General features: G+C 36.2%; 1 protein-coding gene across 2 annotated transcripts in view; it reads right to left on the reverse strand.

Annotated features, from left to right (window-relative positions):
- Nucleotides 1–7,554: 7,554 nt before the first annotated feature.
- PRKACB (protein kinase cAMP-activated catalytic subunit beta) overlaps nucleotides 7,555–26,219 on the reverse strand; it is a 66,207-nt gene continuing 47,542 nt past the window's right edge. For both annotated transcript variants that reach the window (XM_085232003.1, XM_031554860.2), the window contains exons 2-10: nucleotides 24,374–24,435; nucleotides 23,356–23,484; nucleotides 19,707–19,805; nucleotides 18,934–19,016; nucleotides 18,165–18,291; nucleotides 15,975–16,070; nucleotides 14,922–15,044; nucleotides 13,600–13,764; nucleotides 7,555–10,500 (exon numbers count right to left, since the gene is read on the reverse strand). In XM_085232003.1, the coding sequence (XP_085088129.1) occupies nucleotides 10,375–10,500; nucleotides 13,600–13,764; nucleotides 14,922–15,044; nucleotides 15,975–16,070; nucleotides 18,165–18,291; nucleotides 18,934–19,016; nucleotides 19,707–19,805; nucleotides 23,356–23,484; nucleotides 24,374–24,435 (1,010 nt within the window). In that variant the 3' untranslated portion in view covers nucleotides 7,555–10,374. The remainder of the gene's footprint in view (nucleotides 10,501–13,599; nucleotides 13,765–14,921; nucleotides 15,045–15,974; nucleotides 16,071–18,164; nucleotides 18,292–18,933; nucleotides 19,017–19,706; nucleotides 19,806–23,355; nucleotides 23,485–24,373; nucleotides 24,436–26,219) is intronic.

Below are 26,219 nucleotides of genomic sequence, written 5' to 3' on the forward strand. Positions count from 1 at the left end.
CAGCACTGCAAGGGCATCCAGGCTGGTCAGGCTGGTCGCAGGGACACTGGCACCCTTTGCTTTAGCCCAATGTGGCTTTAGGCAGAGACATCACCAAGAAGTTGGGTGTGGAAAGGGTTGGGTTACTTTAAGCAATTCCTGTCACAGGTGTGAGAGTGGCACAGGTTGATAGTGGCTGCTTGCAGCTCAAACCGAATTAATTTGTCACTATTTCCAGCCTAATAACCTACTTACTTTCAACCTTCCCTATGTGCTCAGAATACCCTGGGTTCACACTGCACTTACACTGCTACCGTATACCCATCACACCCATAGAGAATTGTTGCTTCTTGTCCTAGGATCTCGAAGTACTTCAGAGTCCTTTCCATAGACACAGGCGAAAGCTGTGCATCCAGAAAAAGGAAAAATCTCCATTACCAGTCCTGGTTGTACCTTTCCAACACTTCATTAAATGAAAACTCTTTCTTAGTTAAGGACAAGATCTTTTCTGCTCCACTGTGCTCTTTTTTTTTTTTTCTGAATGGAGCATCAGCATTTACCTTGATTCTCAGCACCAACTGCTGAATGCCCGTCCTCCTGCTCTGCCCTTCTCAGACATGGAGGGGAGATGTGAGGGATAGTTCCCAGCTTCTGTCTGCACACTGAGTTCCTGTGCTGGCCAGGAACATCATCTAAAAGTCTAGCTGCCGTGTCTTCCTTACTGCCACTTCTGACCTGCCAGAGTTCTCTGCATGGCCAAGGCTTTCCACATTGCTCTGAAGTTCTGCATGAAGTCCAAACAAAAGGCCAAAACTAGCATTGGTGTCAAGCAGGAGTGGGAAGGAAGGCAGAAATCCTGTGCCAAGAATTCAGCAGAGCCGTGTGTGCCAACCCAGCCCTTGCTTCTAATGCATGCAATTCCCCTGATGCATGCTGGAGGTGAGACCCCCTTATTTTATTCTCATGGAGAAACCGTCAAAACTTTTAATTCTCTTTTATTGATGATTGACCATGAATTTCAGTGGGAACAAAGCTGAGCAAGAGTCGCTAAGAATGTCATTTTTATAGCTTCTTAACATCAGAAAAAAAACCATAACAGGTAGAGGAAGGCTCAGAGCATTACTTTCTATCACGTAGCCATCTTTTCCTGTTTTACACTGCATTTCCCACTGTTGCAAGCTGCAGTACTTTCAGAGATGGACAAGGATTACCAGCAGTTTGTGCTTTCCAGTGTCTCATGTGTGCACCGGCTGCACCCTGCGGGTTGCACAGCTGATTTCTCCTAAGGGAACTTGCTCCCACAGCCCTTGCTGCGTGATGCAGAGTGAGTAAAATGCACACTCATTCATCAAGTAATGGCTTTTTAACTCCTTCAGTACAGTTTAGGGACACATTCTCCAAATGCCCTGCATTACTATGTCAGGAATTTTTTATACTGTAAACATTATTCAGTCTTTTTTTTGTAAACATATAAATCTCCAACAAGATGACTGGAACTGCACCTTCCTCACACAAGGATACAAAAGAAATCTCACAACAGTGTAAGGCAAGTAGCACCTTTCTGATTGTGTTTCCTGTGGTTTGCAAAGCTGAATTGCTTAAGCAAATGTCCCTGCACGTGAATTATATCCACTTCACTTAGAATTTCCTGCCCTACTTATTTTGTTGTGCTCTTTCTTATTCTGGTAACTGCTCTATATTTAACAAAGCTACTATCTGGACATAAGTACTTGCTAATTAAGCATGTACTTTATATCAAGAAATCACTGTATAAAACACAATCCCATGCCACATAATTACCTGGCTGGTGATAATGTAGCAAGCGGCTTTTAAAAATTATTTCTTTGAAAGACTAGCATTATAAAATCCAGCTTAATAAAGATATTTTATATAAGGGTAGCTCAGGTAACTCGGTGAAATAGTGCTTACATCTACAGGAAATCCGAATGGTCGCAGTTTGTTGTATGAAATGAGGCAAATGAAGAACAACACACTTCTGAACATAAGAACGGAAAAAACAGTCAGTTGTAGGTAATAAGAAATCTAAACTGTATTTTAAATACTATTTAGAAGAAATCAGCACTAGACTAGGAATCTGATGGCTTGCTTGCTCACCACTTACCGGGAGCGTTTTTTTTTTTTTGCCTCAGAAGCAAAAAGCCCATCTATGACTGGGAAACTATCAAAAACCAAATGCTGGGTGCCTTGCAGTCCCAGTGCCCTGCTTGGCAATCGGTGGTGACAGGGCAATTTGCATGCCTACAGCTCCAAGCAGCTCTCCCAGAACAGTGCTTGAAGAAGAGACTCAGACTCAGTTCAAAGAAACATCCATCACAGACACACAGATAACAAGCTGGAAAATATTTTCTACAGAAACAACCCCAAACACCTCCTCCATTTCTAAAAATCCTATCTTATTTTTCCAAATTCTTACTGTTTTTCCAGCAGGTAAGACTAGCACCCAGCTTCTCCAGTAGCCAACTGACAGTAGCAATCAAGTGTACCAGTGCAGCTGTGCTGAGCCTTCCCCGTTTTCAACGTGGTCCATTAACAGCTGCTCCACAGCTGTCCATGTAATAAAGGTTTCCATTGGATCCTGCACAGGCTTTCTGAGGTATCATTAATTTCTCCTTAAAAGCACCAAATTAACATTCATGTATCACCTTCTCATCAAAAGGTTTTCTTAGAAGCTGAAGGCAGTAAGATTCAGGACCAGGTATACATTTAATGAAGACGAGCAGAGGCTTGAACTTCTGATACTCAGCTTGGTATCAGAAGTTCAAGGCTCCATAGGCCCTGAACTGTGAGAAAACTAAAAGCAATCAATGCGATTCTACACTTTGTGCACAAAGAGAAAAGACAAAGGGATGCGTGCGTGGTTTTGGCAGACAGCGATTGTAAACAGCACCACTGACTGCAGGAATGAAAAACCCCTGTTGCAGCAGGGCACTCCCACTATGCAGAAGGAGACACTGCTTTTCCTTCTATGCTTCTTTGATATAAAGCAAAACCCAAACCATGCAGATAGTCATATGTGAACATGAGCAGACATGGCATTCAGAAGTTGTTCATTAAGGTTATAACAGTGAGGCTGACCTTTTAAAAATATACATTTACTGATCTCTGAATTGTTGATGGGTTCTGACCTGAGACTCCCTGAAGAACATGCTTGCTGTAACTTCACTTTCTCTCCAGCTGCTCTGGTGCTGACATCATGCAGAAAAACAGTGGACAATGTGTTGGTATTTTTTTTGCTTTTAAACAGTTCAATTATGGTTAGTTGTAGAGGTAACATAGAGATGCTTTTAAACTTGATTGGTATTCAGCTCCCTAATAGAGAAGATACACATCTTTTTATTAATGCTGTATGTTTAGTGAACCAGTTTAGAAATAATGCTATTGTGAAAAATCTTTGTTTTAAAGCACAGGACTTCTGAAATTTCAAGTGCAGGTAATAAATAAATGGGACTGGTGCTATTAAAACAGAAAACACTCTGACCCTAGCTTCTAATTAAAATAGAATTAAACAGTCCTGGAATTTTAGGGGAATTTTTATGCAGCTGGTGCAGACATAGTACAGAAAAATGCTTTTGTTCAAGTTAGCAGCAAAAAATTTCTTTGTTACTGATATAAAACGCAGTTAAAAACATTGCAAGCATTAGTTACCAATTACTTCATAAAAGATTGAAAGGCAAAACATAATAGATAAGCAACAGATACCCATGGTTGGTGTTGCTTCTTATTATCTGAATGCTCCTAACCCAAATTTCTCCTTTGCTACTACTTGTCAATGGGCACTGTGCAAGCTGCTTGTTCTTCCTATACACCACAGCTGGCACTTCTCACACATCCTGATCCACATCATTTCCACGTGCCATCTACTAGCAAATGAATGCAAATAGAGCATTTTGGAACTGAGAAGTCATGTTAAAGTGGAATCAGGATCCATTTTAATTTACAGATTTTCACTGTAGTCTGGAGTATTAAAAGTTCAAAAAAGGTCAGATTTCCCAGCATAAACTTTCTTGGTAAGGACAGAGGTGAAAAAAACCCTTCAGGCATATACCAGCTCCTTTTAACCCTGAAGCAGACCAAAATCTTCCAGGCCCATCTTTGCTTCATCTGCTCTAGGTTGAGCTTTAGGGCAGTTGTCTTGGGCCTGCTGCCTATAGGCACACAAACACGAGCTACTTTCCAGCTCCCCCTTGGTGACATGGCTCTCTCAGGCAGTTCTGAATGCCTGCTGTAGCCACAGGATGCCAGCAGCTTTGGGAGCCCTGGCATCGAGCAAGATTTGGCCCATGGGTAGTCAGCAGGACCCAAGGCTTCTGGCAGCATATTCTACTGCCTGCCTTCCCCTTTTGGCTTAATGCTTGCCAGGGACAAATGGGAAAGCAGGGCTATGGCCACCAGGGCTGTGTTCATTAGCAATCGGTAGAGTCCTGTAGATCTGGAGTTACAAAGCAGAACAGCGCAAACACCCTAATGTCTACACAATATGGATTTTAAGGGCTTTATTTGTATTAGCCTTAGTTTAACCTGACCCTTAACTGTCTAGTTGCAGCTGAAGCATCTTAGAAATGCTTCCAAAGCATGTGTTCCAGTTAATCCAGAAGAATTCCAGTTTGTGATCACAGACCATGCCATAGTAACTGGGACCAACTGTGAAGTTTACTTCAGAGCCACACTCCTGATGTGAACCAACGTGCTAATGTTAACAATTTTTTAATGTTAATGTTATATAGACACCACATCATCTAGCCTGTAGGCTGATTCTGCCACCAGGATCTTCTGATGACAGAAGAATTTCAGAAAGTAATATTAACCAAACTGAAGAGCAGAAAGTTAGAAAAGAACACATTTTTATTTTCTAAATGATACGAAGAAAGTGAAAAACAAGGACAACCTTGCCAGTGTCTTTCTGAGGAAACATCTAGAGAGAACTCACAGGCTGGTAAAAGCTGGATTACTGAGTCAGTTTGTTATGGAAGATTTCTTTCCACAAAAGTTAATCACTGTATGTAGAGAAATACACCTAGGATATAGGTGATTTATAAGCCATTTAAATATTCTCTATTTACAAGTCATTTACATAATACAAATGCTTTCATTTCACTCCTTTTCACTATTTATGATCTTATTCCAAAGAAAGCAACAGAATAAGCAAAAATAAAACATCAAGAATCTGTGATGCTTTTCATTTACATGAAAAAAAATGCCAAAATTAAGGGCTCAGGATTAAAACCAGGCTATGACAAGCAGCTTTCACACTTGGCTGAGTGTGATTCTGACAAGGTGCATAGAAGTAGAACACACCCTCCGTTTCAATCTGTTACCATTTTAAACAATATTGTCTAAGGACAAATTTACATACTGATTTTATATTCTCTCTCTCTCTCTCTCTCTCTCTCTCTACCAGAAAACTGCAGGGGCAACAATCTTTCTGCCTCCTGAATTCAGTACTTTGGTGCTGAGGTGAAGGATCAAGCCTTTCTGCCAACACTTTCAATTTTCTCAATATTGTCCTACTCACCAGTATTTTTTCCTGGAGTTTTCAAACTGACCAGATGGACTCAGAATGCACAACACTACACACCAGGCTGCTGAGACCTTGCTCCACTTGGGTAAATATACCCTGGCAGTGTTCTTCCCAGTATTTCGGAAGCAAAGGAAAAAGATTGGCTTCTGTCTCCTAGCACAGGAAAACTGCTGATATGGTTTTCTGTCATCAAACTCCTTCTTAAGAAAACTTTTCATCCTAAGGAGCTTTTATGCTGCCGTCATGTCCATCTACTGGGTGTTTTATCTGTATTGATGTATCATATATAGATATATCAAGATGTATCACTCTTATACAGGCTGCTTCTCAACATGAAGAAGAGAATTTGCAATTAGATAATGAATTGCTGTCACGTTGTCTATAAAAACTGAAACATTGCAGCCTGAACACTAATAAGGAATGTGCAAGTGCACCGCTGGGTCTTTTCTACATAATTCATTGACCATGAACAATAAATTGCTTTTAAATTTAAAAGAAAGACACAATTTTTGAAAACACTTCTTTCCTCCTCCCCCCCCCCCCCCCCCCAGACATTTGTATTTGACCCTCTAAGGAAGGGAAAAAGATATCCAGACTGTAAGGCTTCTAAAGGAACTTATTCTAACTTTGAAGTAGTGCATTGGGAGCTCATCCAAAAGATTAAATGGAAGCCTCAAACAGCTGTTATCCACCTTAGGTACAGACTTTAAATAGTAGAGAATTATAAGAGTAAACTAGGAAAGTTTAAGTAGCCTAGAAAAAAAAATACACAACAACACACACACAAAAAAAAAAACCAAACAAACAAACAAAAAAAAAAAAACAAGAAAAAAACCAAGCAAATACCAAGAGAAGATAAAAATGGGACTAGACCTCAGATTTAAACAACCATCATCAACTTCAAAAGCTAGGAAAATAAGCTATCTTGAGGTCTCCTCCTGAGATACCTGTCTTGTCTTTCTAAGGAAAATTTTATATAATTCCTATGGAAGAAGACATACTTACTATCCTATAGATATTGACTATGGTCATAATTTAAATTCATTTTTCCTCATTTTTTGGTCAGACATCCAGATCAGCTATACATACCCCATCTCCTGAACAAAATCATGCTTTTACCAGTTCTCTATTGACTGGATCTTCCCAAATTATCATCAGGGACAACTACCCTCTAAGTACAGCAAATCAGAAGAACAGATTTCAGTGACACCTTCAAGTTACTGCTGGACATGCTGTGTTTGCATGGGAGTTTTAGTAAAAGCAGATCATCTAAAGAACTGCAAAATTATTATCTTTAGAAAAAGTAAACAAGTTTTTAAAACACAGTACTGGTTTAGACTGTGAAACAAAGTAAAACAAAAAAACCCACAAAACCACAGTAGTTGGCATTACACAGCATAAGCAAAAAGTCGAAGCGCTGATCAGAAGTGGGGAGAAGAGGAGCTGCATTACAGACGGAGGTATCAGAGCCTCTCAGAACAACACTTGCAGAAAAAGCCTCCAGACAGACAGTGCCAAGACCATTAACAGTCTTTACTTCTATCAGTTGTTTCACAGCACAATGAGACACAGCACATATTTGTACAGCGGGATCTGCAGACAATTTAAAAACAGGCAATTATTTTTAATAAAAAGCAGCAAGTCTGAATGTGAAAATATGAAGACAAACAATACTGCTGGTAATGATCACCTTATTTTCTTTTGATTGTCTAAGAAGTCCAACTCACTGACTTCTTGTAATGCCTTTGATCCATACTGCATTCTCCAAACATCCTAACTAGTGCAAATCTTAATGGGTCCCAGCTAGTATGTGCAGTATGGGTCCTAACCTTCTCATCTTGTTTCAAACACCTGTTGCAGTGTGCGGTGAGATGCAATGACTCATCATACAACATTTTGATTCACAAAGAAGCAGTGTGAGAGTTGTACATAATTTAATTTGCACTTCTGTATATAAATGTTTACTATATTGCACACTATTGCAGCACTTAAAAACATCTAATTATTTGCAAAAATTAGTAAAATACTTTAAAGGATTTAAAAATAAGGGTTTTAATGCAACTGACAAGATAATAAAAAAGCAATTTACTTAATGAGATACAATCCTTTATGTTGGAAATGAAAGTTACATACAACTAGAGTACAATTAAAATATACCATATAGTTCAACACTTAATTCCTCAAATGTGTAAAATTAACAAGCTTCTACTGTCATAGATATACAATTTTTCCATATTGTGAAAATGATTTTTCAAATTAAATACAGGTAACATAATATTCTGCAGTTATATTTTATGACTGTGTTTAAATGAGAGGGTTGTATAATACTCACATTGTCAAATGTACTCACTAATGCCTTGGAAATTGCACACTTCCCCTCCTTTTCCAAAATAGAATCTCATTTCCATACTGAAGTCTATTATGCCATATTGGAAAAGTATTTTACTTTCTAATGGGATTTTCATAAAATTAAAAAATATCATATCATGGCATTAAGATGACTTTCCCACTTATGCCCACGTAGATTTATTCTGGATATCAGACAGACACGTCAGAACCAATTTCCTAGACTTTTGTCTTATTGTACACGCAAGATGATTGATTACAGTATTTTACAAAACAGAAAATCTCTGAATCTTATCAGAATTATGCAGTGACTAAAAATTAAAATCATAACAGAATCAAATTGTGATCTCCAACATTTATTAAAATCTTTTAAAGTTCATAAACGACAACAAAGTTACTGTAGAATTTATCGCATACAGCTAGCATACAGCAGCATGTCCTTGGTCTAAATGAAATACAAAAGATTTTAACATTTTCATACAAAGGATTTCTTTAAATTTATTAATGTGACGATATATCTTTGTTACATAAAATTTGCTACAGCAAAGTATCTTATACTTTTCTTGCAAATACGTAAATATGGGTGGACAAAGACTGCATTCAATGTCAGCCTCCTAATGATGTTGTGCAAAAATGCTCAACAACCTAAACATAGAGAATGTTTGATGGTACGCCTCATACTCTTTTGTAAAATGTCTACAAAGTCTTTTCTTAAAGGAGTGTCATACAGTTTAAAAGGAAGGAGTGTCAGTGGTTTATTTTCTCTGACATTCAAACAAATACAATGGCTATGTATCAGTAGAGCTCAGTTTTATTAAAAACAATTCATCCTTGTATGCAGGTAAATTTGTCATGATGTATGAGTCAAGGTTAAACTGTTTTGATGCGCTGTTTTAAGACAGGTCATTGAGAGAGCCAGAATCAAGTGTACAAATAAAACTACTATGAATAAGTTTAAAAGCAACCCCCAAAAAAGTGCTGAGCCACTGATTATTAACATTGAAATAAATGTGTAAAAGTGCCCAAAGCTAGCACATGACAGCAATATCTTTTAAGTCAGTTGGTGAGAGTATACAAAACATAATTAAGCCCAAATGCTTATATCTGTGTGACCATACATTCTGGTTGATTGAAAGAAAGTAGGTTAAGAATGAAGACACAATGCAACTAAAATAAAACCAGCTGTTGCAGTTTTTAAACTTTGTCTCTTTTCTTCATGAATGAAGTGCTGTAATTAAAAAGAAAGTGATTGTAGCAGTACTCCATCCTCAGTTTACTAATATAGTATACCAGAATAAAACTTGGCAATAACCTCTTATTCTTAACAGCTAACAAAAAATAACCGTGTTCATCCAGCAATGTATCTAGAACATCATTTTGCATTTGCTAAACCATTTGCTTTTCACAAGCCAATGGCAGAGCGCATTTTACTTTGTGTTTTTTTTGCTTTAACATCATTTTCTATTTACTTTTTTTTTAAAGGATGCCTTTAAAAAAAAAAATCAAAAAAGGCTTGAAACAAGGAATACTTTGGGAGCCCAAATATTGGCTAAGAAAAAGAAAAAAAAGAGCCAAAATGAGTCATTCTCTACAATACTGACCAAAACTTCCTTTAAGAGTTTAGGGTTAATGTTCTTAAAAAAGTCATTTCATATGGCCAACTGAAATGCTGGTAAGTTGACTTGGTTAAATATGGTCCAAAATCCAGACCAGATGGAATTACTCCCTCTCTTGAGACTGTAAGCTTTCCATGGTACAGTCTGGTTATGGCAATTGACCTACTGCCTAGGTGGAAATACAAAGGAAGGAGGCAGTGACGAAAACCGCAGGGATGTAGAAAACCAAGGCACGGGGTCTAGCTACTGTCTCCTACTTAAGCCTTCCAATTGACTCTACTGAATTTTGGTCAGTCTCCAGGAAGAAACATTTTTAAGTTAATTTAGCAGACATTTATATGGCGATAAATACTACCTTCAAAAACGCTAAAAATGTTGGCTAGGTTTAGTCTGAGCTACTAAAAAATTATTATTATAAATTGTAGCATCAGACACGAGACAGACAAGAATTATTGGCTGGCACAGACTAGAAGCAACATTTACCTTTCACTTCAGTCTAAATCACACTAGCCGCAACACCTTCCATTTCACTCACACAAATAATACATTATTCAAAATAAAATGGAGCATTCTTGGGTAAAAAACTACTTCATTTTAAAGGGGAAAAATGAACAATACACAGAAACAAAGAACGACAGAAACCAAAGTTAAGTAGGAAAGTGGTCTATTATTCTGTGTTACTGCACAAACAGTGCTTGCTTAATTGTGCCTAGTTAGAAGGGTTGGTGCAAACCGCACACATGGAAGATGGCAATAAAGACCTCAGTCAGCTTTGTGGAATGAAGTAACTAGGTAACTGTTTTGACATATGATGGTCTCAGCTCCACCTCATCTGTTAACAGAGTGCAAAGATCCCAATGTGAGCCCTGATGTCATCTTGTCCTCCTACTCCTACTAAAAATCAGCAAATTCTTTTGCACATTTTTCTGTTAGAGACGCACGAATATCTTCTTCTTCATAGTCATCAAAGTTGCTGGTATCTCCAGGGCCTCTGCACTTTGGTATGAATGGAGCTTCTACCTGTGTTTACAAAAAAAAAAAAAAAAAAAAAAAAAAGAGCACATTTAATGTTATTGGTCTAATATCTTCAGATTTAGCACTATAACAGGCATAGCCATCTTCCCATTACTTCTCAAGGCCTGCCAAGAAAGTAGATAGTATAGTAAACCAAGTTGTGGCAAAAAAATAAAATCAGCCTAAGAACATGTAGTCTAGATGAATGAATATATGTTAAAAAAGTCTAATATCTCATTGACAAACAGGAATTTAAAAATAGTTCCACTTCATAACAAATTTAATTCTTTCCTTTCTGCTTCCTACTTCCAAGCATATGTAACTTAAACCTCTTCTCTTACTGGAAAGTAAAAATCTTCCTGGTAAAGACAGGCAGCACACACTCTCAAATCCACAAACACATTGTTAGCTTTGAAATTCTGTACATCTTATGCCAACTGTATGTTTGTAAGCAATTCATATTTATATATTCAAACCAGTTGTTTTCCAAGATTCTCAATACTGCTGCTTCTTAAAGCTGACAGAACCTGCTACTTTTTGATGTTGACCTTAGAAAATTTATCCATCTTTGTGCAAAATTTAAATATTACTCGATACAATGCAAATTCAAAACTATAAAAACTAGGAAATGCAGAGTGATCAGATAGGTATCTTTCTCAGGAACTTCCCAAGAAGAGTGTGTGCCTGAAAATAACACGAGCTTTCTGCATTTATGGACCATGCTACAGTTATCAGGAGCCTACAGTACTATTCCTAAAACAAGGTATCTGTTTAGGTTATGTATCCCGAGAATATTCTCAGCCTCAGTAAATACCTAGTTAACCATACACTTACCATTATCTAAATTCTATTTTTACGTCTTCCCAAATTAATTTTTAATTACTGCCTTATAATAAAGCTCAGAGAACAATAAATATCTTATTTACTGCTGGAATTACAGAATGTGTTCAAATGAGATGCATCAGACAGCTATTTGTGCCTGTATTTCACAACATTTTTCCTATTATTTTCACCGAGGAAATAGCTAAAAAGAGATTGCAGGAGATAATACTGTTTTATAGTGAAAATAGCTTTTTGGCCCTAAGTATACCATATTACCAAGCAGCATTTTAATAAATAGCCATGCAAGCACACAAAGAAAACACAATTTTATCTCATCTGAAATATTAAGTAACTGAATGTATTACTTAATACTGCAGCATAACAATATTATTCCTGTTTTGTAAGCTGCCAAGGAACATTAGGTTTATTCAGGAAAATCCATGCTGTGTTAACAGCTTGTGTGAAGCTGGCATAAACCTTAAGTTTTTTGCTGTATTTCAATGATTGCTTAAATGAGACTACAATATACACTGTTGTTTCAGACCTCTAGTATTACTGTATTTATTTTGTAGAATTAGAAGCTTCAAAGTTCTTCTGTATCACTTTTCACAGTCCTTTGAAACTAATAACAGCTATTCTGCCTGTAGTACCAGTTCATCTTTTAAAAATATTTATCGTTTCTGTAAAAGTAAATTTCTACAGCAGTGTACTAAAAATGCTATCTTCAATAATATAATTTTATATAATGAATTATATTATATTATAATGCTTCAATATAATGGGGCCTGGGTGTTCCAGAAGAGCCTACTATGAAATGAAACTCATAGTGTTTAAAATTATCTTGTAAACAGGCATTAAGAAAGCAGAGAGCAGATAATTACAATTCTGCAGAGGGAAATCTTTTCTTAAAACATCCATACTTAATACAATGAATATCAGATGTCTTAATTGTATCCTGTCTTCTAGTAATTAATGTATAAGCGAATACCATAACAACTGCACTGTCAGTTCGTGTAGCCAAACAACCAGTTTCTTTTTATAAACTATTGTTAGTATCTAAGTTTGTCCTTTAAAATACCTCTGTTACAGCAGCAAGTTCATGCCTCTAGTCAAGACTGTTAGCATTTCAATGATGGTAAGCAGCTCCTTGAAGTGTTTGTTATTGTACTGTATTGTATGTAACCTTTTTAGCAAATTCTGAACACTAAACGATTCTTCCACATGATTCTTCTGGGACAGCACCAACAGAATTATTTTAGTCTTTTTTGGTGTTTATCGAAAAAAAAAAAAGCAATTCAGAGGTTGCCTTAAAAGAACAAATAATTTCTAAGCAATCTATTTCTAGTAACTCACTAATATACAGACATTCAACTTTGACTTTGAATACTAGAATATAGCTTCAACTAGCTTCCATGGGAGAGGGAGACCTGGAGCTACTGGAAGACAGACCTACACTGAACTGCAGTCATCCTTCCTCTTTTCCCCAGCAGCCTTTCCAAGCCCTGTCTTACTCATGCCTGAAAGCACTATTATACTCCTCTGGTTTGCTACTGACTCCCCATGCTCTCCAAATACCCCGAGTTCTCTGTTTTACTTTCATTCTTATGCAAGTTCACAGCGTATACTGGGCACCAAACTTATTAAATGCCACATTAGATTTCACATTGGCCAGGCAGGTCTAGAAAGCCATTCTAAAAATATCACAAAACAGGATTCAGAAGGGCTCTGTAAGTCACTGCTTTAATTTACAAAACCACAGTCAACTGCAGTGTAGTGTCAGAATGAAAATATCTCCAGAGATACGTTCTACATCTGAACCTGTTCCAGTCACAGGTAAGGCAAGAGCAAAAAGGGAGAATACCATTTCAGCAGAGAGAGTGGTACTTCAGCTTTGGCTAGAGTTTCTCCCCACTAAAGCACAGCCTGGCTGCTAAGAAGTAGTTGGAAAGGAAAACAGATTCCTCTCTGCTATGGAGTATTTATAGATGCCATTATAGCAGGGATTAAATAAAAAGCAAGAGAGGCAGGAGATGGCTCATTCTGAGATATTCCAGAAATAGACTAAAGCACAAACACGTGTTAAGACAACATGAGTATATGGAGGTCCAGGATAAAATGGCAACAAGAAACAAACAATTCAATCAATATATAATCCTCAATCTTATATGTTCAACTACTTTCACATTTTCTCATTTGAAAAATTATACATTTAAGAAGGCAAAAACTAACAAAATAATTAGAAATTTGACTTCAACTCCTCATTTGATTCAGGAAGTGTCTTACCTTTCTCTGATAAATGGCAATCCAATCTGTAGTCGCAAACCACTTGTGGTTCTTTATGTCATTTACACCATTCTTGAGATTTCCATATCGTTTGGTCAAATCTACCTGGAGTAAATTTCTTAGAAGATCCTTTAGATCTGAACTGAAGTGTGATGGGAACCTTACCTGAAATATATATCCACAACATTAATGTACAGATTTGATTCTTCCCTTGCATAAGCAAAACAATGTTCACGCAAAAAGCAGCATTTCTTCTGCCACTTTATGCTTCAGAAAGCTTTTACCAACAGCATTACCTTCCTTTTGATCTGGAAGTTTCTAGATTTGATCGAGTTGGGGGGAAAATATTGATTTAATATAACAACGACGTGAAAGCTAAATCTAAATTTTACTAACTAGTTTCACAATAACACAACCACATTTCAAGGCATTCTCAACTAAATTCTAGGACCAAATTTTAAAATTACATGCATAAACACACTACATATATGCAATTTATATATATAAATGTGTATATGTAGACACAATGTATATAGTAATAACATTCATGTACATCAAGTATTCTAAGTAATGAACTAAATGCACGATTAAACTATTAAATTAAGGTTATAAAGGAAATATATTGATATATGAGATATGAATATACTGATATATGAGAACAGAATACTAGAGTTTCCAGCGCTCAAGTCCAGTGCTGTTTCTACAGCCATCCACTCATGGACTTAAGAATAGATTAGATGATAAATAGTAAATATGTAAAGCAAAATAGGTAAAATTTGAAAAACAACAAAAACAAAAAAACCATCACAACTACAGCACTTATTTGCTGCAGAAGAAAACTACTATGAATTATGGAAACACTTTAGAGCTTCTCAAAAGCTACAAAGATATTTCTATAAAGAAAATAGCTAGGTAAACAACGTACTGGTAAATGGTTGTTAATAGTTACTGGATCATTTTTATCCAAGCATAGAATGGTATAATACTGTGGTGTTGTAAATTTAAAAAGATGCATTTTAAATTTGATGGCAGGGAACTGTACAGGCTGCAAACATCTGGATTTTTAAAGCCTTGATCATTATTACTATCACAATGCCTGTACCTAAGAAGTATTCATTACAAATTCTTCCCATATTCATAGAAAGTTTGGTTTGGAAGGGACCATTAATATCATCCAATTCCAGTCCCTGCTATATTCATTCCAAATTGCTCAATGTCTATAGCATCCAGTGAATTTTGATCAACTCCACATAAAAATCAGGTACTACAAACACAGCAAAAAACAAACTATGCATGTGAAAACATACAGAGTCTTTACTTACCTTGCCAGACACAATCTTCTCATAAATTTGAATGGGTTGATCTGCAAAGAATGGGGGATATCCAGCTGCCATTTCATAGATTAACACTCCTAATGCCCACCAATCCACTGCCTTGTTGTAACCCTGGATAAAACCAGAAACACCACAGTTTGTACTATTTCTAAGAGTTTAACATTTGCTATACATATATCTATGCAATGTAAAGAAAGAAAATATAAAAAAAATATATATTTTTGTTTATTTAATACACCCTATTTAAAACAAACTGAAGTTCTCCAATATTAACAGCAACACTGTAATGAAAGCAAAACACTTTGCACAAATTCTTGTGTTGATTCCCAGTGATATCTTTACACCGATAGGATATATAGAATACATAAATACAGAAAACCCCCCTCATCCCAATTTCATGTGCTCCCTCTGAAAGCTCAAGGTCAAGACTCAGTTATTCTTGAAAAATCAACTATGGAGAATTTGTAGTAGAGGCATTGCAACTTCCTTTGCTGCTTTAGCTAACATCATAAAAGCCATAAACATCCAACACTTTCTCCTAAAGTGAAATTATTTTCTGTTTAAAGACCTACAAAGGGTATTTAATTAAAACTACACAATGCATAATTTAACAAGATTATGATATAATGTGTAGTTCCATGAACTATAAGAATTTTTCTTTTGCAAAACATGAAAAGATACCACAGCTGTAAGATTTCTTCTGTGTTCAAATAGAGTACAAGTATTAGGCTGCATATAATTTACGTGCAAGACAAGTGTTTTTCCATGTTTGATTCATGCGTAGTGCTTTAAACATAAAACACTGCAAATAGTTTTTCAATGACTACTGATTCAACCATCACACAGTTCTGGAGCTCCTCTTCTAGTCTATTAACACTTCTGATGCAAAACTTGTGTTTTGTATACTTCACTAAAACTTGTCAATAATTTGAATTTTCAACTACCAGCAACTGTTCATCCCTCAGAGATTAATAATTAGGTGATACCTTTTAATCACACCAAATACATGACTGACAATTATCATTCATAGAACTGAAGTACCTTGCTGAGAATTATTTCAGGTGCCAGGTATTCTGGAGTCCCACATAATGTCCAAGTTCTTCCTTTTACTCTTTTTGCAAAGCCAAAGTCCGTGACCTGGCATCAAAATTTAAAATTAAGTACCTCTGAAATATTTTGGGGAGAAATTTTACACATGGGAAAAATTTATGTGTCAGATCACATACTATCACACAGTCACATGCATCCTATATGGCAACTTTTTCTGATAATTTTAATTCACTTACAGTTTTTTTTCTCATGATAAAATAAATATTCCCTCCCTCAAAAACTCTTCTGTTTAGAATTTCAATAATCAGTAGGAACTACAACTTCCTCATCTGTACGTACTGCAAAACATTAATATATTTTCTTATACTTTTCACATCAGACTGTTTATACCGCTAAAAGTTCTAAGAATGTAAATATAAACAAGATATTTATTTTTTCCCTCAGTTGACAAACAAATGAATCACAAAAAGGATTAAGATATCAGAGAATCTTGGGGAAGTTTTCATAGCAGAAGTGTATAAAGGTGATATTGAAAAAATAGTGTGGGAATATGACAATGTAGAAGAGGTCTTCCAGTAACTTCTGGTTCTGAATATCTTTGAAAGCATCACCAGAACCCAGCTTACTTATCTGAAGATTGTGCATGTGGGGAAAATGTAGCTGCAACTGTAGTCACAAATGACAAGTTCTTGGCGGTTAAGGATTCTTCATTCCACTTGTCATGTTTTCTGCAGTAAGTTTTCAGAACTTGTATGCTATTTCATCTTTCACACTGGGATTTTTCCTGGACCATATTGCAGAATACATATGGAAGCCAGCAGGTTAGTTTTGAAATTCTGGGACCAGTTTCAACCTATCAAGTCTATGCTTATTTGAGGATCCATTCCTTTTATTTCCTCCTTCTTGGTATCACTAATTACACAACAACTTGTGCCAACGTTTCTGATACAGTAAGGTCACACAGAGATAGTTAAACGAGCTAAATGCCAAACTATCAAGGCAGTTTTTGCTTCATTTTTCATAGAAACAACAGCAATCACACCTGCAACTGAATGGAGAGAGCAAACATGCTGACTAAGCAGACCTGCTTCAGTCAGCAAAGAATTCCTGCTGTGTTTGTGAATGCATATTAATCTGAGTAAGAACATACTGTAGGCATGGGACAAACAAGTACCTGTTTTAAAATTCAAAAAGAAAATTAATGGAGTTTTTAAACAAAGTTTAGTTGGAACTGCAGCATGAACACATGAACACCAAAATCCCTCTGCTTAGAAGCAAAAACTAAAGAACCTGCCATGGGAAGACTGACTGCTGGGTCTGTTACCATTTGCAGTTTGCTCACCATCAGAAAAATGTATTGTTCAGTACAGAGAGTCATCAGTTCTATAGAAGACATTCATAGCTTTATGTGCATGGTACTCTTTATCTACATTAATGAAATTCATATTTCTCTTCTCTTTACAGAGTTATTTTGTTCTCCATGCAGTATTATTGTACAGTTAAAAAAGCTCAAGTTAAGAGTCCTTTCCAATTCTCTCCATGTTTTCATAGTTTATTTTACTGTTAGACTTAGGCATGGCTAAAGGTGACACTATGAGGGGAGAAAAGCTTCCACAGTGTAAGAACTGCAAGGTACTGCAGAATGCTTGTTGCTGTATATCACCTTCCCATTTGTCTTATTGATCACAAGCAGAGAAACTAAAAAGAAGTTGAAGAGGTGCTGAGAAGCTGTTGTAAAACAAAAGAAATCATTTGCAGCACTGCAATTCTCATCTGAATTGCTGAGAAGGTTATGGGCTCTCCAACGCTGGGAGATTAAGTACTGCCTGAAATTAAGTACTATATTGCAGATGTTGACATCTAATCATCCTCAACTGCTTATATAGACAATGCAGAGAATCAGACACTGTAGGTACCTTCTCATTTTAGGGCAGATGAACAGAGCCATATAATCACCTCCTCCTCAGCAAAGACCACAAGGGAAATCCTGACAACTTGGTCCAGCATAGGCAATGAATGTGTGCATACTTTGTTTCAGTCACAGGAAGTTCAGCCCAGTGATGCCCCAGAGCATATGCTAACATGCCAACCAGCTCACTTATTCTAAACATATTTGCTACAATTACCTAATTGCACTGTGAAACAAGAGTCCTCTCCCCAAATACATGAAGACTACCATACCTGGATGTATCCTTGCTGATCAATTAAAAGATTTTCAGGCTTTAGATCTCTGTAGATGAGGTCTAATGAATGGAGGTACTCAAATGTTAGCACTATCTGAGCTGCGTAAAACCGTGCGTGTGGTTCACTGTGAAGAATTAAAACAATATTAAGTAATTCAGTGCTATGCTAAGATACTGAAACAACCACCAGATTGCCAGAGACAGATGATATAATCTTTTAATCAGTTCTTTTATTGTATACTAAGAACAAAAAGAAAAACCAAACAAAAATCCGTATCAAACACAACGCCCCCAAACCACTGCAGAAACAAACAGCAAATATTTTAGAACTAATACTTTCATACCTTAAATCTAATTTCTTAGGTTTTGCATTTAAAATATGTTTTCAAATCAAGATGATTATATTGTACCGCATAGAACTTAGAAAAACTCAGATTTTAAACTTTACTTTTTGAAACCATTATCAGTTTCAGTGCCAATGTGCATAACAATTCCTAATTACAGGAATTAGGAAAATGGAAAAAAAAAAATAGAAAAAAAGCAGTTCCTAGATTCTACTATGCCTAGATTACTAATACCTGTATTAACAAACTGAAAATTAATTATAATTTTTTCATTGCATATATTAGTCCAATACAAGAAGGCAAAATTAAATGCACTTACCCCTTCAGAACTTTTTCATTAATAGTAACAGATTTTATGAAACTCTTTTCCCACATTAGCAGTATAACTATTTTTGAAGGAATAGTTTTACTAAGACTTCTTACCTGAACCTTCCGATTCTTCTTAGATGTGAGAACATTTCACCACCAGGAACATACTCCATTACCATGTATAAATTAGAATTGTCCTAAAAAAGCGAATCAGTACACATAAATACATACTGGACATGCTACTGTGTTTATAATTCCCAGGTACAGTATATTTTAGTAAAGAATGAAAATGAAAAATTGTAGCCATCCGATGACCTTAATAAATAAAAAGAAACACAGGTAATTCTTGGAAAAATGCTGACACTCGACAAAAGGAGTATCAGAATGTCAAGAAATCTATTAAAATTAACATTAAAATATAAAGATAATTAGTGGGCTCCTGACACAATGGTGTAGAATGATATGAAGGAGCAAAGGGTGAGATACTGACCACAATCTATGAACTTGCACTCTTAAGTCTATAATCAACAGCCTAGAATATTCTTATCTCCTATAGCCCCATCCCCAAACCTCAAAGTCATAAACATTAAGCTAGAATGCCTGTTCGTTTAAAATGCTATAATAAAAATAAAAATAAATTTAAAAAGTAGTAAATATTCACAGGACACATATCACATTAGCAAAATACTTGATTTCTCTACAGACCACCAAGCACATGCTGTCTTGGAGTTAGAAGCTAATCTCGAAGTTCTCACTATGGTTGTCACTAAATCCTGCTCCAGATAACAATCTCACACAAATAAGCTGCATAACAACTACAATTTTTCCTAAAGTTTGATCATGTACTTTCCAGAAACTCAAATGATTACTTTCAAAGAAATGATTACCTTAAAAGAATACTCCAGTTTTACAAGGAAAGGAAAGTTCACTGCTTGTAATATTCTCTTTTCATTCAGTGTGTGTTCTATCTGCTTCAGCTTGACAACCTAGTAGAGAAAAAAAAAAACAAAACAAAAAAAATATCTCCAGCCTATGACGTTTTTTAACTATCAATATATTTTTCAGTGCAACAAAGTCATTTGAAAACAAGCACGTATCTTTACAGATAGCCAAAAACCTAACAGATTATTGGTAAGAGTAATGAGAAAGGAATGAGAAGCACAGCCATTCTAAAGAGTAATACTCATGTTATATGGTCTGCAGATAACTCGAGAAACAGTAGCTCTTCCTACCTGCTGAGCATAAGAATCTGTAAGGAAAACATCTTTTTACATGTTCGTAAGAATTCTTTTTCTTATGACAGAGATACTTCCGCAGCAAGACAACTCAATAAAAATCTAGTAATTCTGGCTTAGCTAAGAAAGGCAGGAAATTGCATCACATATTTAATTATGAATTTTGTTACAAGTAAACAAAGTAAACTGATTTACTTTACAGAGTTCACACATTAGTAAGGAGAAGACTAAGGAAAACATACATTCAAAGTTTCCATTCTTATGAACAGTTACTTCAGTGATATTTCAGTGAATTTTGCTTTTCTGCATTATATCAAACTGCTTGGTGACAGAACTAAAAAATTAAATGCTACCTTTTTGAAATACATTACAGCATTAAGCTACCAGCAAGGCAGCAAGTGGTAGATTGCTGATCACTTCTTGGGAATTAGCAATTTGTTTCCTGATGTTAAGCCCCATTTTACTTCATCCGTATTACCTAATTTATCTGTACCTTGAGAATGACATAAAGTCACACTTTTTTCTGCACTGGAAACATGAAAATGTACAAGGCTGATGAAAATAAGCCTGTTTTCACAAGTTTGGAAAGCAAATGTAACTGCTATAAATAACAGATAAGCACAATATTCCAGTCCTGACTAAAACGGCGTTTAAATTAACAATCCTTTAAATGAAAATAGTATTAAAAAAAGTTTTTTTTTTTTTAAAGAAATGTCATACAAAAAAAATTGTGAATTAAAAGTATTAAATCTCTCTTCAATCACAGAATTTATAGACCAAATCAAAAAATTTGCACTGAGGCATAAGAACAGCAGGAAAAAAAACAAGCACTGTGAATCAGCTCACTCGTGGGAAGTGTCCCTTTTGTCCCCCAAAAAACTATGGCACTGGAATTGTTTTGGCCACCAAAAACAGCAAACTAACGTTATATTTTAATACTGCAAAGCATTCAGCTTCTAGACAAGATTTAACCACCCTTTCTGCAGCTTCTGCTGTTGAAATAGTGGAGGGTGATCACAGCAGTACCACAGGCCGAGACTACTACTTAGCACTTCATGCTATCAAATTGGAGCCTCAGCTAACACAGCTTTGCTCACACTGAATTCTGGCTAAAGGCATGTCCAACGACACCTTCTAGATCAATGATATCCACACCAGTAGAAGGTTATCCCATAACTTGCTTGGGTCTGAGCTTTCGTTAACAATGCTTACCTTCTGAAAGCAATCGTGTAATGAAACTGTGCATTGTTATGAGGTCTGCTCTGAAAGCTTGCATTCTATTTTGTTATGTTGGCCCACAAAGTCAGAGGTGGATGTTGGTGGGATGGCGGTAGAGGCTGAATCCTCCCACCAATATCCCATTACATGTTGTTGCCATGTGACAGATGGCAGTAAAGGGGCAGTGTGACAGCATGGAGTCTGATATGTAGGTGCATATGAAGCAAAGGAGTGAACTCCTCCCAGCAGACGAAATTGTGTCCACTGACATTCATCAATGCTTATTGAAAGTTTCTAGAAAACAAACAGGATTTGAGCACAGTGAGGCAGTGGGTGGTGCATTTCAGCAGTGCTGACAGTGACAGTGGGTCACCACCACTGTTACAGATCCTTGTGAGTGCAGCATGCAGACTCTTGTTCATTGCTGGCAAAAATGCACAGCTAATGGTGGTGATAATATTGAAAAATGGTATTTTGTAGCTGAGTATTTCCTCTGTCTTATAGTGTTTTTGTGCTCTTTGTATCTGTCATTATTTCCACAGAAATAAATAAGAGGCATTACTTTCAGTGACCTTCGTATATTACATCTTTGCTAGGTCAAGGCAGACAAATAAAAGAGTAACAGCCCTACATACAAAACTGCTAGCTACTTCAATATACATTACCTTTATATTTCTTTCCTATCCTAATGAACTAGACAAAAGTTTTGTTAAAAAAAAAAAAAGTCACCGCATTGGCCATCCACCCTGTTCAATATTCCTTCAAATATTTCCACGATGATCTATCCTTTGTGATGAAGCACTCATAAATTCTCCATAAAACTTACTGAAACTGGCAGAAATTTTCAAAAGGAAATACAGCTGTGTATTTGATAAAGAGATGATTGACAGGAACCACCACCAAGAAGTAGTTCTTGCCGTTAAAATACAAAGCAAACCCTTTTCCCAAATGTCTGAGCTCCTAGCCATTTTCCTTGTTTGTATAACAGCAGCTGGACTTCCCTATGATCCTCTGTGGTAACAGAGGGCAGCAATGCAGCCAGCCCTGGAATAATAAGCAAGAAGTGACTGATTTCTCTACGCCTAAATAAAAATCCCAAGGGCAAGCTGGCTGGGCTAGAGAGGCAATGTTTCCACATGCCACACTTGGTTAATGTGCCTTGGGAATCAGAAGAGACTGGAAGACTGCAATAAGGCTTCTTTGCAAGAAGGCTCCCCAGTTCTAAAGGAACTGGACAACACCAGGCTGTAAAGAACTTCCCTTGGAACCAACAGCTCAGTATGGCTGCACACTGCTAGCACAGCACCTGGCACCGTGGGACCAGATGCTGACATCAAGGTTTGTACACAGGGCAGTTCAAAGGCCCAAGGCCTGGTTCCAGCCCAAGCACTGGAAAAAAACTGACATGATAATTGACTTGTGTATTTCATCGTAGAACAGCAGACAGCCTTCTACCAGCAGACAAAAAGCCACCTAGCTTTCTAATGGAGAACCAACATAACTAGTTGCAAATATCTTTAAGCCTGTGAGAATGTTTTACTGTAAATCCACTATGATCATTAAAAATGTGATTTTTTTTTTTTTTCCCCAGATAATTTTATAACTACAGCTATCCAATTTCCAATTTTCCAAGTCATATAACCAGCTCCCCCCACAGGCACAGGATGCTCTCACTCATCACACCCTGTTTTACAGGGAGACTTCTTGCAGAATTTCATCAGCCATAGTAAGGGAATAAAGTGTTGAAATGGTCAATCAGCTGCCTTTCATTTGCACTGTGTTGGCAAGTCTTTTTAATTTAAGTGGATATTTTCTGTCTTAAAAAAAAAAAAGTTAAAAAACAGTCATAGGAAAATGCTAAAGTTGAAAGAAAAAAAAATAGCTCTTTCAAGTAAAAATAATGCCAGAATTTATGCTATAAAGTTTAGTTTCCTAAGTCTTATAAAGGAGTCTTTATTAAATTACACATTAAGGTTAAAATTTGTGCAACTGTACAAGAGAAACACAGTTTAGTCACAGCTACCAGATTTTATCTACATCAAACCCTTCTGAACCACAAAAACGCAGTAAAAATTGCACCAACCTTTTGTTTGTCCAGTATCTTCATGGCATAATACTGTTCTGTGGCTTTATGCTTCACCATCATAACTCTCCCAAATGATCCTGTTCCAAGAGTTTTTTGCCTCTCAAAATCATCTAGGCCAGCAGTATTCTATGCGTACAAGGATAAAATGATATTATTTACAATCTAACATCAAGAGACAACAAAATATAGGCAACCTAGTGCTGTTTTATGTTGTCATGCCTATCAAATTTTAACAAGATTTTATATTTTACATTGCACTCATTAAAACAAAAAGATTTAATTGAGTTGTATTAACATTTCAATAATTTGTCTACACAGATGACAAATGCTTTATAAGAAGGAGACTTTAACAGTAAGTAGATAACGAATTTAAGGCACAGATAGACAAACCCCCCGATGCTCCACAAAGCAGAAAATTAGAGCAAAATCCTAGAACCAAACCATATATATACTGTCTGGAAGAAATATCACTGACAAAACTTCCTCAGTTACTCATTATCAAAGTATTTCAAATGCTGCTTCAATAAAATACCATCATCCTTTCCACTCTCCCCATCCTTCCCTCCATGAAAAAGCCCACTCCCCTCAGTTTAACTTTGAACAGATTATTCTCTCAAGCTCCTCAGCCTGCCCACAAGCTTCATGCAGTATATTCTTTCTTAACAACATAAGAAAATATCAGCAAGGTAAATTACAGATTCACCAATGGTTACTGCTACAGAGAGCCAGGTAAAATACGACCTTGATTTTGAGTTTTGTAATGTTGATGGTAAACATAATTCAGTGCAAAAGAAAGCAGTTGCTCAGTACGACCATTTCATCAGCTCAATCTGGAGATCTGAGAGTCTTCCCTGACAAACTTCAGTGACAAAATTGACATTCAAAATGGAAACTTTTTTGAAAAATGTGTTAAACTTATTTCAGTTTTTTCTGCTGCTTGTTACACTGACACCACACTTACAGCATATCATGAAAAAATGGTATAGAGAAAATTATTGAATTAAGTGATTAATACCTGAGGTGGGCTTTCCCATTTTCTTAAAAAGTCTTCTTTGGCTTTGGCTAGGAACTCTTTCACTGAAAACACACACAAAACCAACATTTTTATTAATGTAAGTCACCATGCATGTGATAGAGATGCACTGTTTACAAAATATATGAACTTCATTATCAATTCCACTCTTCAATTCTTAAGGTACTATTTTCTATCTTCTATGGTGAACACCAATGTCTCAGACTCCTACAATTATCTCCAGGTGATCTACAAGCTTCCTGGAGTAGCTACATTATTCCACACACTTTAATTAAACTACACCAGCTCTAGTAGCTCGAAATACTGTGTAAGTAAGCAGGCTTTAAGGTGATACAAAACTTTCTTAATTTGATTGGGAAAAAAACACAAACACCTGATGTATAAGTAGCCATTCAACAAGGATAATTTAAAATAATAACACTTTTTTTTCCCCTTTTCTTTCAACTTATTAAGACATGTCAGTCTCATTGCTTTCCCTCCACCCCCATCACCTTTAAATAAAAGCTGTTTCCAAGCTCCAATACCAAAAGCACAGCATTACTGCAAGCAAAGACAAAGCACAGGGCTACAACAACACTGCACGTTAGATGTGCCCACAGTCAGAGGGTAAGTATTCTTAATTTTGCACTGAGATACAAGGAATGAATAAGTGCAAAGTTCTAGATGACCATTTAAAATGTGCACCAACATTTTTTGTTCAGATGATCTTTCACTTGTTGTATTTCTCTGAATATCAATTATCAGCCAGATCAAAGTAGGTTACTTAATGCATAGTCATAAATGAGAGGCATTTCAGAAATTGCTGTGATTCTGAAAAAGTCACAGAATTGAGAAGAAAACACCATACTGTTTTTGTATTTTCTGAGTCACTGCAGATAATAAAATATTAATAACAGTGGATTTTGTGTTTTGCAATGTTCAGATCTAAGCAATTTCTAAAAATACTCAGTAATGTGTCAAGATTATTCTGGCCAATATCTGGAAGTATACAATTTTGGATCTATATTTTACTTTCATAGAGGTCTCATAGAGACCTTTTCTCTTACCATTTTTCTGTGACTGGTGCAGTATCTGCAGTGATAAAAACAATGGCAGCCCTGGAATAGACTGGTCACTAATTCTGGTTTTCTTTCCCTCTCAGCTGTGCTATAGGATTTAACTGTAGCAAAATACTCAAGAAAGGGGTGCTTGCAACTCCCACCATCACTGGCTCCTACAGAATAGCATCAATGCAAGGGAAATTTTAGACAAAATGTCAAAAGATCTGTCAGACCTCAAGGTTAGAAAAGTGTTTAAAACATGAGATATGCACAGTAATTTTATCTTAAGAGGAACACGTGATAATGTATTCCTTCTCTCTATTACTTTAAACCTATGCGTAAGTAGAACAGGAAAACATTTTATGTCAAAGGAATTACATTAAATTGGCATTTAAACTGACTGCGAGTTAAATGTATTTTAGCAGGGAGCCAGTAAGATGTTTGACAGTTGTCCCAAGTAGGGAAAATGTCTTGAAATTTTTTGGGCTGCTCATTTAATGATCCTCATTTAATTCTCAAATGAGGATCATTAATCCTCATCATTTAATGATCTAAAGATTCTCATTTGAGAAAAGGACAGGATTTCCTACGAGATGTAGTTCTCAACACAAAAAGGGAATCCAGCAACGTCTAAGTTCATGTCTAATGATCCTCTCCTTCCACTAGTACTGAGATGACTACTAATTAATTTGATGACTACCTGCAATTTTTTTTTTTTTTAATGTAAGTTGACTCCAAAGTAATATGACTGTTATTTTTTTCTTAATGACAAGAAAAAAAATTAAGAT

The sequence above is a fragment of the Meleagris gallopavo genome, chromosome 10, assembly GCF_905368555.1.
Source record: "Meleagris gallopavo chromosome 10, MGAL_WU_HG_1.1, whole genome shotgun sequence".
NCBI classification, from domain to species: Eukaryota; Metazoa; Chordata; class Aves; order Galliformes; family Phasianidae; genus Meleagris; species Meleagris gallopavo.